We start from the raw sequence: 14800 nt of genomic DNA, 5'->3' as shown, positions 1-14800 counted from the left end.
AGTGAAAGAAGTGCAAAATGATTCATGGCTATACCTCGTACATATAAGATGATTTCAGATGAGGCATCACAAAACGCAAGGCGAAAAGCCTCGTATTGAACAAGGTATCCGCAAGGCTATACTAATTCTGAACGAATGTATCCACTATCTAGATGGTAAAAACTCCAACGGCTTCGTCTTTTAACACAGTGTGTGTGTGTGTGTGTGTGTGTGTGTGTGACTCTCTCTATCTATTATTGTGTATCAGTTCTGTTAGGTTGTTTCAGTGTATGTTTTCGTAAGCTTTAGAAACATGGCTGTCGTTTTGTTAAAATGTAAATCAGTCAGTTAGATCAGAGTTTCAAGGGACGATGAGATCTTGAAGAAGGGAAAACAAAGATCAATCACCATACATGGAACTGGAGCTATACTATTAAAGATTTGAGACAAATCAACCAAGGAATGTTCAGCTGCAATAGAGATTGTAGTATAATCATCACATTTTATTCCTCTATTTCTGGCTGCTACTACTCTTCTTTTTCAGTAAATTTCCAAACTTTCGGAGCAAAGGTTTCTTCTTTTTCTGCTGTTGATCCTTTGAGAGCAGACTTCCAGCATCTTCTGTGTGTTCTCCTGAAGACAAGCCATTACTTAACTGCTCGCTGCCTTCTGCTTTCGATTCTACTTCCTCTTCAGCAAAGTCATGCTCTGTCTCTCTTTCTGAAGAGGCTTCTCTCTTATCTAAGCCTTCACCTTCTATGGATTCTTTATCTTTGTCTCCTTCTCCTACTGCTTCAACTTTGTGAGCTAACCAATGGATTGCTGTGTCATCTTTCAAATGTCTATCAATTGCTTCCATTGGACTTTCTTGTACCTTTTCTTCTCCGGTTCTGTGATCAGAAGGAATAGTATTAGTAACCTCTTCTCTGCACCTGAGACCATTTTCCTCTGCTTTAGGGAACAAGTCATAATCTTTTTCGATTTCTATGAGCTTGCCGTTCTCATCTTGTTTCTCTTGTGTAGAAGAAGCTTTTTCAAGCAACTTTGATAACTCTTCGATCTTCTTAAGCGCACAAGCCTCCTTAGCTTTCAGATCACCGTTAGTATGAATTACAGTCTGCAACTCAGTTTCTTTCTCAAGTAGAGTCTCTTTCATCTTTGACAACTCCTCTATCTTCTTTGACGCTGAAGCTTCCTGCACCTTCAGCTCTTGATTTTCTTGATTAAGTCTTTGAAATTCGTTTCCCTTATCAAGCAAACTCTGCTCGAGATGTAACAACTCATCAATCTTCTTTAAAGATGATGCCTCCTTGGCCTTAAGCTCCTCGTTTTCGTGAGAAACAACCTGCAACTCGTTCTCTATATCAAGTAAACTCTGTCTAAGATGTGTCAATTCTCCAATCTTCTCAAGTGTTGAGGCAGCTTGGGCCTTGAGCTTCTCATTCTCAACAACTGCAGTCTTCAGCTCGTTTTCTTTATTAACCAAATTTTGTTTAAGACCGGACAACTCTTCTTTTGTCTTGAGTGATGAAGCCTCTTTAGATTTAAGCTCCTCATTTTCGCAAACAACAACTTGTATCTCTCTCTCTTTCACGAGCAAGCTTTTATTTAGATTTGATAGCTCTTCAATCTTCTTTTCGGCTAGACAGTTCTTGGCTTTAAGGTCTTCAATCTCAAGGACCATATCATGCAGCTCATTTTCATTATCAAGAAGATTTTCTTGCAGCTTCGCCAACTCTTCAATTTTCTTAAGATAGGCAACTTCCCTTTCTCTTAGCTCTTCATTTTCTTGAGTAGAACTCTGGAGTTTGGTTTCTGTATCAGCAAAGATTTCATTTACCTTTGATAACTCCTCAATTTGCTTATGATAATAAGACTCCTTCTCTCTTAACTCTTCATGTTCCTGAACAATGGTCTGCAGTTTGGCCTCTTTCTCTACTAATTTTTCATTCGACAACGAAAACTCCTCGATCTGCTTGATATATTCAGCCTCCTTTTCTTTGAGCACCTCAATTTCGTGAATACTGCTCTGCAATTTGGTTTCTTTCTCAACCAATCTCTCGTTCACAGCTGATAACTCTTCAATTTTCTTCAGACAAGCAAGCTCCCTTCTTCTAAGCTCCTCAGCTTCTTGAACAATGCTCAACAGTTTGGTTTCTTTTTCAACCAAGCTCTCATTCACCGCTGACACCTCTTCAATCTTTTTGAGATAATCAATCTCCCTAACTCTGAGCTCTTCCGCTTTTTGAATAACGCTCTGCAGTTTTGTTTCTTTATCAATCAAGCTTTCATTCACCTTTGTCAGCTCATCAATTTTTTCAAGAGAAGAAACCTCTATATCTCTGAGTTTTCTGCTTTCTGCAGCAGCGTTCTTTAGCTCCTCTTCTTTCTCCAACAAGCTTTCTGTAAGTTTCAGGCTTTCAGCTTTCGCTTCTCCAACTCTTTCCTGCAGCTCCTTTACCTCCTCCTCAAGTTCTTTAAGACTAAGTTTCATTTTGGCTTCTTCGTCTTTCGCTGCACACGCCTCAATTTCCTTAAGATTAAGCAAGTTCCTCACCTCGCTAAGTTCTTCCTGCACAGAGTGATTTTCCTCTTCTGATTTCTTCACACAAACCATCAAATGAAGTTCTCTTTCTTCCCACTCAGTCTTAGAATTGACAAACTCATTCTGAGTGTTTTCCAAACTACTTTTCAGGCTATCAAGTTCGTTTCTTGCATCTTCAAGCATTTTTTCATACTTCTCATTTGTATCTTTCTCAGCCAACTTCAAACTTTCAATCTGGAATCCACAATGTTCGAGCACCGCTTGACATGTTAAGAGCTTCTCCTTTGCTTCCCTTGCTTCCAAAGATACTTGTTGCAAATCCAAAGTTAAGCTTTCCATAGCTTTCTTTCTTTTCTCTTCTTCATCCTTACAGTTTTCCAACTCTGTCGCAAGTTCTGTCTTTTCGTTTAATAGGTTCTGAATATGTGATGTTGCAGTCTTTTCATTCTCGAAAGCCCTAACCTTTTCCTCTTGGGTGGTTGTAAGGTCAGATTTTATTAACTCAACAAGCTTTTCAAGCTTAGAAGTTTCCTGGTTTAAACTGCAAACATGGCGTTGAGATTCCTCAAGATCTTTTTCCTGCCTTCCAATCGTCGTCACTAGCGAGTCAACCTTTTCTCTTAACATAACATTACTCAACTCTGCCTCATGAAGCGCATGACTGTTTTGCTCCAGCTGCTTCATAGCTGAATCTAAAGATTCTGAAGCAGATGTCTTAAACTTATTTGATTCATCAACTTGTTTTTCAAGTTCATCAACCTCGTTCTTCCACTCTGCTGCTAAGCTATTAGCATAGGATTCAACCATTTTAGCAGCTTCAAGATCAACGTGGAGCTGTTCCATGGACTCTTCTTGTTCCTTCAGCGTATTCTCGAGGATGCTAACTTTCTCAAGTTTCCCTCTCAACATCTCAATCTCAGATTTCAGTTTAGACACAACCTCATCGCCTTCAGTATCTTTCTTTTGTTCATCTGAACCAACCAATGCTTTTAAGCGGCTTAATTCAGAAGAAAGAGCCTCAGCCTTCTCAGCCTGATTTTCAGCAATCTTCGTGGCTTCCTCAGCATGACTGAGAGCCTTATTCTTAGCATCTGCAGTCATAGCCAGTTCTTGTCTAATCCTGTGGAGCTCTTCTGTAGTAGAGAGAAGAGCTGAGATGTCCAAAGCATGCTGGCTTCTTATAGACTCAACTTCTTTCTTCCAAGAATTTTCCTTTTTGTGAACCGCTTCAATTCCCGCCTGTTCTAGTTCAACCGCTCGGAACTTCTCAATCTCGGAACTCTCCTCTGCACTCCGCTGAGCTGCTAATGCCTCACTGAGTTTCTCATTGGCTTCTTTAGTCTGTTTCTCTGATGCTTTAAGATCATCAAGAGCTTTACCTTTGTCTTTCTTGAGCTTTTCTATTTGCTCATTAGCTTTCCTCAAATCCTCCTGAATTTGATTCAGTTGAGCCAGTAGCTCAGTTCCCTTCCCTAACCTTGATTGCGATTTCTAAAAATGACAATGATCAATAAATTAGTCTTTCAAAGTTTAAAAAAATCAAAACTTCAAGTTATTCAAATGGATGGACTTGATTCAAAACTACTTGCCTCAGGTGGAGTAGGAACCCTTGCAGTCCTACGATCAGAAACAGGCCTGGAGCTAACAGACTGCGGTGAACGGTCTAGTGAGAGACGAGTGCTGTGAACCGGAGATGGTGAATTGCCATCTGATGATTTAGTCCCTGTTGGTTTACTAATTCTTGGTGTTGGCGGTGACGGTTTGCTACGAGGAGTCTCCATTAAACCAGTTCTACACCATCACAAAGATAAAACCACACAATGTCACACCAATCAGACCATCATCCCCAATTTTTTCCGTGAGTCTATGGATCTAAGTTCAATTTCATAATAACAAGCATAAAATAAAACAACAATTTCCAATCTCAGTTTAGAGATCTAATTAAGATCAATAAGCGTTTAAATGAATACAAGTAGTTCAACTGTATCCAATTAAACATTGATTCAAATGCAGAGTTCCCATTAAAAAAAGTGTTAGCAGTGACCAAAACGTCTTAAAGATAGAGACTTTATAAGTAGTCTACAAGTGTGACTCCAGGCTTCTGCTAGATCCAAACCAAATTCAGATTGAAGTAACAACAAAAACAAAAACAAAAACAAAAACAAAACAGATGAGTGGAGAATATATATATCCAGAAGACAAAAACAAAAGTAGCAGCAGAGAGAGTGACCCGGGCACATAGAGAGAATCCAAACTAACAGAAGACAATTGTCTCAGATGCAACAAGTTAAAAAAACTAAGGTTGTTTTTTTCTTTTCTTATAATTGACTAGAAGGAAGAAAAATCCTCACTTGGTTCTGGACGCCATTGTTGCCGGAGAAGAAGAGCGTCTTCAAAAGAAACCCCCCCAGAAGAAAGAAGAAATTAAATAAAAAAATATAAAAAAAAGGCTAAAACTCAGGCATTGCTGCTGTGGGAGAGAGAGAGAGACTAAACAGATCGATTCTGGTGTCGTTTTTGTTCTTCACTGAGAGGAGTTGAGTTGGATTGCTTCTCCACAAAGTCTTCAACTTTCTTTTTCTAGCACAATCATTCTTTTATTCTTTTAAAAATGCAAGAAAATAAAACAAAAAGTGTTGTGTTCTCAGAATTCAGAGCGGTCACCCTCTCTCTCTCGTATCGTCTTTTCTACGGGTGGGCATTTAACCCGAAACCGAACCAACCGACCCAAACCAAACCCAATCTTATACTCCAAGTTATGTTTTTTCTCAACTCGGTTTTAAAACCAAACCGAACCAATGACTCAGTGTATTTATTAACTTAATTAATTAATAATAATAAAATTGTTAATATGTGGTCTAACTATTTTACTTTATTTTATTTTCTAATAAAATTAACTAAATATAAATCTATGTTATTATATTTTATATTAGGTATTTAATTTTAATATAGTTGAACTTTTCTAGCTTTTCTAATTGATTTGATTAATTAACTTACAACTTGTTGCTGAGTTATTATCAAACTATAATAAATTTTATTTTGTTACATTAATTAATTTTAAACCGAATTAAAACCGAACCAAATATAAACGGTCTCGAACACAAACCAAACTAAACAAACTTTGGTTGAATTTGGCTAGAGATTTGCCAAAACATAATAAACCAAATCAAACGGAACCCAATCTGAATCTGAACTTAAATCAAAATGCCCACCCCTAATCTCTTTTTCTTTTTCTTTTTTTGCCGGTTTATTTTTATTTTTAATTTTAGATATGAAAAAACAAAATAGATAATAGTATAATACTAATAACAAAAATGGAAACTCTCAAAAATAACATCAAAATAAGATTTTTTTCAAATTTAGCACAACATCTCTAAAATTTCAAAAATAACACTATATTTTAAAATTCATCTTTCGAAATAAAGTCCTAAGTTCAAATTACTAAACATACCCCTTCAAAACTTTATCCTAAATGTAAAATTGAAATTCCAAACCTAAAAAAAATTCTAAAAAATAATTTTAAATATTTAATATTGTAATATGTTAAATAATACTAATTTTGGAAATTTAGTGTATGCAATAATTATTCATAAAACTTATTTTAATTAGAGAGAAATACATAGGGAAATATCAAATGACCATCGTTTGGTTTAAAGTTATTTGCATTGCCCTGCATCGAAGGGAATGAATAATTAAAAGGTGTTTGTGTATGTTTGATGTTGTTGTAGCATGAGAAATGTAGGACCAACAATTAAAAAAAAATGAATTGACGTTTTGCTCATAATGTGGATATAGAAGGAACTCTCTCACATATAAAAATCTTTGGATCCATTTTTGGGTCATGTGGACTGCATGTGCCTTTTCAATTTTTTTTTACTTATTTATCTATTTTACAATAATATTCAACCATTACAACTCTTTTTATTATTCTCAAAACCACACATTTTTTTGTTTATCATTGAAAAATCTTTGAAATAATTTCCTACATCTACCCTTAATCATTCTAATTAAGGATGTTGACATTTGTGATATGCATATGATATTGTTATTTTTGTGGCAAAGCAAGCATGCAATGAAGTAAGTAACAATTATACTAAACACAAAATCTTACCTACATTTATCCTTAATCATTCTAATTTGGAACTTTCATCACACTTCAAAATTGTCGTTCGTTAAAGTTTATCGTCTCTTGGATGAGATGTATCTTTCCATTGTAATCTAAATAATATATCACACAATTGGTTGATTTGATCAAAATTTACAAATATTAATAAAGTATTTATTTATCATTTTTTAGAATTCAATCCTATTGAATTATTAATCACTTAAGCATTTAATGTTGAACATAATTTGCAACGAGAAAAATTGTGTCAAAATGCAAATTTTCTTGCGATGGGACTCGTTCATGTTTGTAAACACCTGCAAAAGACATTTAGATTTGGAATATCTGATACACAAATGTGAAAATGTCTAGATTCCATGTGTTTTGCTCATTATCGTTATCTTCATGGTTAAAAAATATTATAAACTAGCCTTTTGATTAGTGTGATATTTATTTTCGTTGTAATAATCAGAAGAATATATTGAGATCTGCTTTTGGATGTAAGATTACAATATAGTGTGAATTGACGAAGAAAGAACTAATAAAGACGGTAGTTAGTAGTTGGCATTTAACTAATGACTCAATCAATTAAACTTTTTATACCGTTTTGGTTAAAAAAAATATATACAATTAAAGAAAATCATTTGTAAAAGAAAAAAAGAAAACAAATTTTCTTCAAAAATAATACATTTGTAATTAAAGAAATTCTACAATTAATTAATTATTAAATCTGCTGAAAATAATTATAAAATATTATAAGAATATTTCTAATGATAATGTAACAGATGACAAAAAAAATCATATCATACAAATTATATAAAAAACTTACAAACAAAAAGTGATAAGGTTTTTCTTCAAAAGATAAACTTCCATAATGTAAGAAATTATATAATTTGAAGTTTATACGGTAAAGAATAAACTTCCATAATGATAATAATAATAAAAATATAAACCAATAGATTGAAGTTGAACCAAAGATGATATTGTTGAAGTTGAAATATTTATTAAAATGTTTTAGTCAGAAGAAAAGTGTAACTTGTGACAACAACATATATAAAAGAAAATAAATAACAAGCCAGATGAATTATTGGCACAGCTGAGATAGAACCAAAACGACCATTGATTCGTCCAACAAGACCATGGTATTCTTCTTTGATCTTTTGATCTGAAAAATAGGAGTATAGGAAACAAACACAATCCTAAGAAGTTGATGCATATAGTAGCTTATTTAAAGAAGAAGTAGAAGGGATAGAAACATTCACCAATACCATTTCTTGGTGGCACTGCAATCTGAAATAACATGACTTTACCACGCCAATCTTCATTTTCCTCCAAAAATTTCTCAAATGCTTGATATTTTTGTGGGATCCCTCTGATCATATCGAGACAATCTACGCCTAGTATCAACTGTCAACAAAATCAATATGTTACATCTTTTCTACCAATTTAAGCATCAGATAGCATACAAGTATGTAGATCTATCTACCTTTCTGCGACCAAAGTCGCTTTTTAACTTCTTCATGTATTGTATGACCTTAGAGAGTGCACTTGTGTTTATAAACCTCTCAGGTTCTATCACAATTGGAAACTATAAAATCCAAACATATACAAAATTATGAATTAATTACATAATGAGATGATTAAGATCATTAAATCAGAGCATATAATCAATCTTAAGAGATTTCAAGATGGGTCATTACAACAGCTACTCGAGTGACTTTTCCCTGATCCACAACTCCTTCAGATGTTGCTTCAATTCCAAGAATACACATGCATGCATGCACAAAATGTATTGCAAAGTCATAGGTATGGAAACTATAAAAAAAAAAAAAAAAAAAAAAAAAAAAAAAAAGTATAGATTATAAGTACTTAAACCCTTGTTTATTAATCCAAAATGATTACTACACTATTAAAAGTAAACGATATATTACTCACCCGACTAAATCAGCAGCAAGAACAGAGCGAAGCAAGTCGGATCGCGAGGGCAACGTCTTGTACATCTCGGAGGAAGGGAATGGTGTGTGGACAAACCACCCAACTTTCATCTAATTACTATTGTATTCCTTTAGATACTGAGGAAGAAGCATAACATGATAATCATGGCACCAAACGACATCTCCATCTTCATAGTGCTCTTTTACGACATCAAAAAAGATTTGATTCGCTTTCTTGTATGCATCATACTGTGACTGGTATGTTATGGTTGAATCGTTGCGATATTCTGGTGGCGTTCCCATGTAGTGAAATATCGGCCACAGAATATTGTTGCAGTAGCCATTGTAGTATTGATCACACACTTCTTCCAAAAACACTGGGATACATCCATGCAAACCAAACCAACACTTTAAAAATTAATATGAGCAGATCTTTATTATTATTTTCCATTCAAATGAAAAACACACAAACGGATTCAAAGGTCATCAAAGATCGATTTCTACATGACTAGCTCTCTTTAAATACTGCATATATATTTAATTGTGTGTAAAGGTTGCATGATCCGTAATTAATTAAATTTATGTGTTTCGGGATCTAATTCATAGTAACAAAACAAAACATGACTCTATATACGACGTTACGAGATTTCGAAAACTGTATACGTACTTTTTCAGCTAAAGCAACGGAGAGCGTCTGTTTCCCAACCGCATCATGAACATCTACTCCAGGCCATCCAATCCATTTGGTCTCAAACTCTTTCAAACCTTTAAGAGAATGGAATGGTGTGTGGACAAACCACCCAACTTTCATCTAATTACTGTTGTATTCCTTTAGATATTGAGGAAGAAGCATAACATGATAATCATGGCACCAAACGACATCTCCATCTTCATAGTGCTCTTTTACGACATCAAAAAAGATTTGATTCGCTTTCTTGTATGCATCATACTGTGACTGGTACGTTATGGTTGCATCGTTGTGATATTCTGGTGGCGTTCCCATGTAGTGAAATATCGGCCACAGAATATTGTTGCAGTAGCCATTGTAGTATTGATCCCTGCAAACCAAACCCAACACTTTAAATCATATAACGAATTAAAGGTTCTCTAATATAAATATTTTATATTAAAATGAGCAGATCTTTTTTTTATTATTATTATTTTCTATACAAATGAAAAACACAAACGGATTCAAAGGTCATCAAAGATCGATTTCTACATGACTAGCTCTCTTTAAATACTGCATATATATTTAATTGTGTGTAAAGGTTGCATGATCCGTAATTAATTAAATTTAGGTGTTTCGGGATCTAATTCATAGTAACAAAACAAAACATGACTCTATATACGACGTTACGAGATTTCGAAAACTGTATACGTACCTTTTTAGCTAGGGCAACGGAGAGCGTCTTTGTCCCAACCGCATCATGAACATCTACTCCAGGCCATCCAATCCATTTGGTCTCAAACTCTTTCAAACCTTTTAAGAGATCACCACAAATGAATTAATATATATTAAAACTGTTTTCTTGTCTTTAATTGATTAATATCACTACCAAATTGTGTATCCTCTTACCTAGAAGAGCACTAACAAGACCACCAGCACTCATCGTGAAAGACCATGACTCTTCTCCAACCCTCTTTGCAGTAACCGGAAGAGACATCGACACTACAAGCAATCGTGGCCTCCCCATTTTAGTTCTAGAAAAGAAGTAAAAACTATGAGAAGAATACTCTTGTCTTTCTTCTTGTTTATAATTAAGAAGCTTTTTATTTTATTTTTTTATTTTTATAAACACCAATTAAGAAGCTTAATGTCTTTTGGCAGGGGGAGGGATAATAATTAAAAAAATTAGGATATGTTTCCTTTTTTTTAGATTACATTCACTTTTGAGTTTTGATGATGATTTGTTTCCCAATTAATTAATATTACCTTTTGAATTGCTTTCTTCTGTGAACACTTTTTCACTAAAAGTAAGAAAATTTATTATCTTATACTATTAGTAGAATAATCTAGTAAATAAATTGGTCCTCACATTTTTAGACATGTATTTTAATATATCTATATATATAAAGTGTAGTTTACTCACTCTTGGTGCTGCCACCTCAGCATACCTCTTTATTTCGTAAGCCCATTATATAAAGTGTAGTTTACTCACTCCTGGTGCTGCCACCTCAGCATACCTCTTTATTTCGTAAGCCCATTTCTCGAAAAATCCCATATTTTCGAACTGAAACATTTCTGTTAAAGCCCAATTCGTTATCTTGACATTATCGACTAAGTTTTTATTTTTGACCGGTGGAATAAAATTCCTCTCCACGATACTCCACAACTGACGACGGCGCTGAGGACCTGAAGCATCCCTACCCTTCTCATTCTTTCATCCGGTTCTTTGAAATCAATGTTCTCCATCCTCCACACCCTTTCGCTGTCTTCGCTCTCTTCGATCTCCATTGTAACGTCTTTTTCTTACTGTAATTCATCCCCTTCAATGCTCGCTCTTTCAATTGAAGACCCACTTAAATTCGTGTATCTATATAATGTCTTCTTCTCCAATTTCATGCTTCATATATTTGTCTTCGTCTCTTTGATTTCTCCTCACTAAAATGATTTCTTTGATCTTGGAGTAGAAGAAATCTACCCAAAAGTTTGGATTTCTCGATAAGGGTTTCTCTTGAATTTTTTTTCTTTTCCAGAAAACAATGTCTTCGATCAATCTCTCTTCATCATCTCCTTCCACCATCTCTCTTTCCCGCTCAAGGTAAGGTTTTTTTCTTCTTCCAAATATCTTCTTTTGTCTAATCTTCATTGGTTAATTGATTTTGGGGGATATGATTAAGAGATGCAATTCGAAGTTTCAGCTTAGATCGTGATCTAAGGATTTGTAATTGCATTTCAGTGACCTTAGAATTTGTGATTAGAATGGATCGTGAGATTCCAGATTGTTTTCACAGAACGAATGGTTTGCATTTTGCCTTAAATGATTTGTATTATTTTGTGCAGACTGAGCCAAAGCTCTACTACATTCCTCCATGGTTTACACCGTGTTAGTTTACCATCTAAACACTCATCATCATTTGCCATTAAAACCACTGGAAAAGTTAAAGCTGCAGTGATCTCTAGAGAAGATGATCTGCTCTCATTCACCAACAGGAACGCTCCTCTTTCAAATGGGTCTATCATTGATGATCGGACCGAAGATGAAGAGGCTGATTCTGTTTCACTTGGGACACTTGCTGCAGATTCAGCTCCTACACCAGCCAATGGTTTTGTTGCTGAAGATGATGACTTTGAGTTGGATTTACCTACACAAGGTTTCTCTTCTATCCCTGAGGCCATTGAAGATATACGCCAAGGAAAGGTTCGTTTTTCTTTTGCTTTGTAAAAAAGATCAGAATTTTCAAAAAAAATATTGTTTGTTTGTTTTTCCTTGATTGATTGATTGATTGGTTTTGGCGGTAATGTTGCAGCTTTTGGTGGTTGTGGATGATGAAGATAGAGAAAATGAAGGGGATTTGGTAATGGCTGCTCAATTGGCAACACCTGAAGCTATGGCTTTTATTGTGAAACATGGAACTGGGATAGTTTGTGTGAGCATGAAAGACGATGATCTTGAGAGATTGCACCTTCCTCTAATGGTGAATCAGAAGGAGAACGAAGAAAAGCTCTTTACTGCATTCACAGTGACTGTGGTCATTCTCAAAAACTTACGATCTTGGTCCTTCTGTTGATTATCTAATTTCCTTGCTCGTCATACTTTGTCTTCACAGGATGCCAAACATGGTACAACAACAGGAGTATCAGCTTGTGACAGGGCCACGATGATATTGTCTCTTGCATCAAGAGACTCTAAGCCTGAGGATTTCAACCGTCCAGGCATCTAAGCCTGAGGATTTCAGCACAGGGTTCTGAAAAGGGCTGGACACACTGAAGCATCTGTTGATCTTATTGTTCTAGCTGGACTGGATCCTGTTGGAGTACTTTGTGAAATTGTTGATGATGATGGTTCCATGGCCAGATTACCAAAACTCCGTGAATTTGCAGCGGAGAATAACCTAAAAATTGTATCCATCGCATATTTGATCAGGTAAAGGACTGTGAATTGCAAGGCTTTGTGTGTCTGTTATAATCTCTTGTTTCTCTTGAAGCTAAAGATCTAAACTTTGTGTTTCTAAATAAGAACAGATATATAAGGAAGAGAGACAAACTTGTAGAGCGTTCTTCTGCTGCTCGGATCCCGACAATGTGGGGACCTTTCACAGCTTACTGCTATAAGTCCATCTTAGACAGAATAGAGCACATTGCAGTGGTTAAGGTTAGAACAATGTTTAGAAACGTCCCTCCTTGGAAATACCTAATTGATTTCAGGACGTCCTATGAGATTTTAGCCAATATCCATTTGTCTGAAAATTGTGGCAGGGTGAGATTAGTGACGGTCAAGAGATAAACCCTAAGAGCTCACCATCAAATACGGCGTTGAGGTATTATAGTTTAGAAAGCTGAATGAATCGTGTTTACAAGGATTAGTTTTTTCTTTTTGGGGGGTTGTGTGTGTTTTTTTTTAATTAAGTGTGGTGATTGATCAGGTTGCAGGTATATTACGAAGCTGAATGGGCTTGTGACTGATCTTTAGATGTTTGCTCTCAAGTCTCTCCGGATACCATTACCTGGCAGACATCCTCCTTCCCTATGCTTATCTAACGGCTCTCTTAATCTTGGGTATTTTTTTTAGCCTCTTCATCCTCTCTTCGTGGTATGTAGTCTGTGACAGTGTGACTTATAAGGTTTTTGTAGAACTTGAGCTGTTTACATTAGATTACCTGTAAGTTATGATGTTGTGCATTTCACAAGTAACATTAAGAAACTTAGACTAGGTTAGCAAGCTCATTGAAAGAAGGTTCCATAAGATCAGGATAGTGTTAAGGAGCGATGATATCAAACCAAGATGGGTACAGCTTTCCCTTGTAAAAGAACCGTTTTGACATTTTGAATTCTGTTGTTCGTCATGTCACCGCAGAACCAAAGTTACTACTGGAAAAATTTAAAGTTTCTATCGGCGCTAGAGTTTGTGCAGTAGGCTATGAACTCTTAAGTTTATTTTATCTTGATTAGTTCCTTACAACCAATGTTCTTTAAAGCAAGTAAGAGAATGAGTAAAAGTACAATTAATTAGAGTCGTAAAAATGATCATTATCATCGTCTACAGATTTGCATTAAAGGACATCCACATATCAAAGTAATCATATTCCCATGAAATCTTCTTGCAGAGAGGGGTGTTCAGAGCAAGCTTTATCGTCAGCAAGCAACGGCAACAACCAAGACGTATTATTTGACTCCTTCCAGTCTTTGAAATTGAAGCCTTCAGAAAAGAAGGTCTCTCCAGCCATGAACTCCTTGCAAGGATACTATGGACTGAAACCAAAAAACAGAAGAGCTTCTGAAGGTTTTGATATGACTGTGTACAAGAAGAGTCTTCTCATCTCGAAGACGATGATCAGTACCTATTATGATAGTCAAACTGTAAGGTAAAAGATAAAATTGTTTATGACTGTAAGGACAATTAATTTGTCTCTCTATTTTTTATTTTTCTTTTTGTCAAAACCGTCGACATATGATGGAACAAAAATATATAGCACTTCCACTTTATTATAACTGTTTTGTAAATCAACCATTTATTAAAAAAAAAATTATATATCATTTGAAAATATTTTGTCCGGGTCGAAATTAACCAATCTGATCTATCTCTCTAGGTAAATGTGGTTGTTGAATCATCTCTATGTAACCAAACTCGACTTGATCTCTCTATGTAAATAAAGTTGTTGAATTGTTTTTTTTTTCTTTTTTTTTTTATAGCTAGAATGGAGTATGAAGATAGAGGAAATCGATACCATTCCTCAAATCTTTTACCACTAACTTAACAAATACTTTTAGAAAGAAACAATATCAGACACTACAAATATGCAATTTAAATAACTGAATAACAAAACCAAATTTTAAAATAAACATAACTAATATAAAATAAAAATGTAAAACTACACAGTAGATTGTACTTAATGCAAAAAAAGAAAGCAAGGAAGCCAAAATCACCATTTTTCAAAAAAAAAAAACACCAAAAAAATAGTAACCAAAATATAAAGAGAAAATAACAAAACACATTAAAAATATCCACCAAAAAAATACATATCACACCCTAATCAAACTCCCCCGCACAGACCAAATACCAGACAATGATAAAATAA

At 34.9% G+C, this 14800-nt stretch overlaps 2 protein-coding genes and 1 pseudogene across 3 annotated transcripts; 1 reads left to right on the top strand and 2 right to left on the bottom strand.

The window, feature by feature from the left end:
* Nucleotides 1–389: 389 nt before the first annotated feature.
* Nucleotides 390–5255, bottom strand: LOC104730614 (WEB family protein At4g27595, chloroplastic-like). The gene is made up of 3 exons (XM_010449807.2): nucleotides 4876–5255; nucleotides 4114–4315; nucleotides 390–4015 (listed from the first exon to the last, which is right to left on the bottom strand). Exons 1-3 carry the CDS (start codon nucleotides 4890–4892, stop codon nucleotides 491–493), a joined length of 3744 nt encoding a protein of 1247 aa, XP_010448109.2. The 5' UTR covers nucleotides 4893–5255; the 3' UTR covers nucleotides 390–490.
* A 2354-nt stretch (nucleotides 5256–7609) lies between these two features.
* On the bottom strand, nucleotides 7610–10318 carry LOC104733266 (putative alpha,alpha-trehalose-phosphate synthase [UDP-forming] 4). Its single transcript, XM_087479800.1, has 8 exons — nucleotides 10137–10318; nucleotides 9943–10040; nucleotides 9228–9618; nucleotides 8562–8937; nucleotides 8327–8441; nucleotides 8113–8214; nucleotides 7895–8033; nucleotides 7610–7791 (listed from the first exon to the last, which is right to left on the bottom strand). The coding sequence occupies exons 4-8, from the start codon at nucleotides 8669–8671 to the stop codon at nucleotides 7631–7633; spliced, it is 627 nt and encodes a 208-aa protein (XP_087335926.1). The 5' UTR covers nucleotides 8672–8937; nucleotides 9228–9618; nucleotides 9943–10040; nucleotides 10137–10318; the 3' UTR covers nucleotides 7610–7630.
* A 796-nt stretch (nucleotides 10319–11114) lies between these two features.
* LOC104730611 (bifunctional riboflavin biosynthesis protein RIBA 1, chloroplastic-like) lies at nucleotides 11115–14266 on the top strand (annotated as a pseudogene). The gene is made up of 8 exons (XR_015574823.1): nucleotides 11115–11322; nucleotides 11565–11922; nucleotides 12032–12253; nucleotides 12332–12648; nucleotides 12747–12876; nucleotides 12981–13042; nucleotides 13148–13280; nucleotides 13829–14266. The product of XR_015574823.1 is annotated as a bifunctional riboflavin biosynthesis protein RIBA 1, chloroplastic-like (transcript).
* Nucleotides 14267–14800: the final 534 nt, after the last annotated feature.

Source organism: Camelina sativa, chromosome 12, assembly GCF_030686135.1.
Source record: "Camelina sativa cultivar CO46 ecotype springtype chromosome 12, ASM3068613v1".
In the NCBI taxonomy this organism is placed as follows: Eukaryota; Viridiplantae; Streptophyta; class Magnoliopsida; order Brassicales; family Brassicaceae; genus Camelina; species Camelina sativa.
This window is presented reverse-complemented; position numbering and strand designations above follow the sequence as displayed.

Bases quoted from the DNA above. Each gene is read 5' to 3' on its own strand.
- LOC104730614 (XM_010449807.2), bottom strand. The intron at 4,016-4,113 runs GCAAGTAGTTTT...TGTCATTTTTAG, and splicing joins GGGTTCCTACTCCACCTGAG to AAATCGCAATCAAGGTTAGG.
- LOC104733266 (XM_087479800.1), bottom strand. From the start codon at position 8,671: ATGAAAGTTGGGTGGTTTGTCCACACACCATTCCCTTCCTCCGAGATG. The intron at 8,442-8,561 runs GTGAGTAATATA...TTTTTTTTATAG, and splicing joins CTTGCTGCTGATTTAGTCGG to TTTCCATACCTATGACTTTG. The intron at 7,792-7,894 runs GTATTGGTGAAT...CCTATTTTTCAG, and splicing joins TGCAGTGCCACCAAGAAATG to ATCAAAAGATCAAAGAAGAA.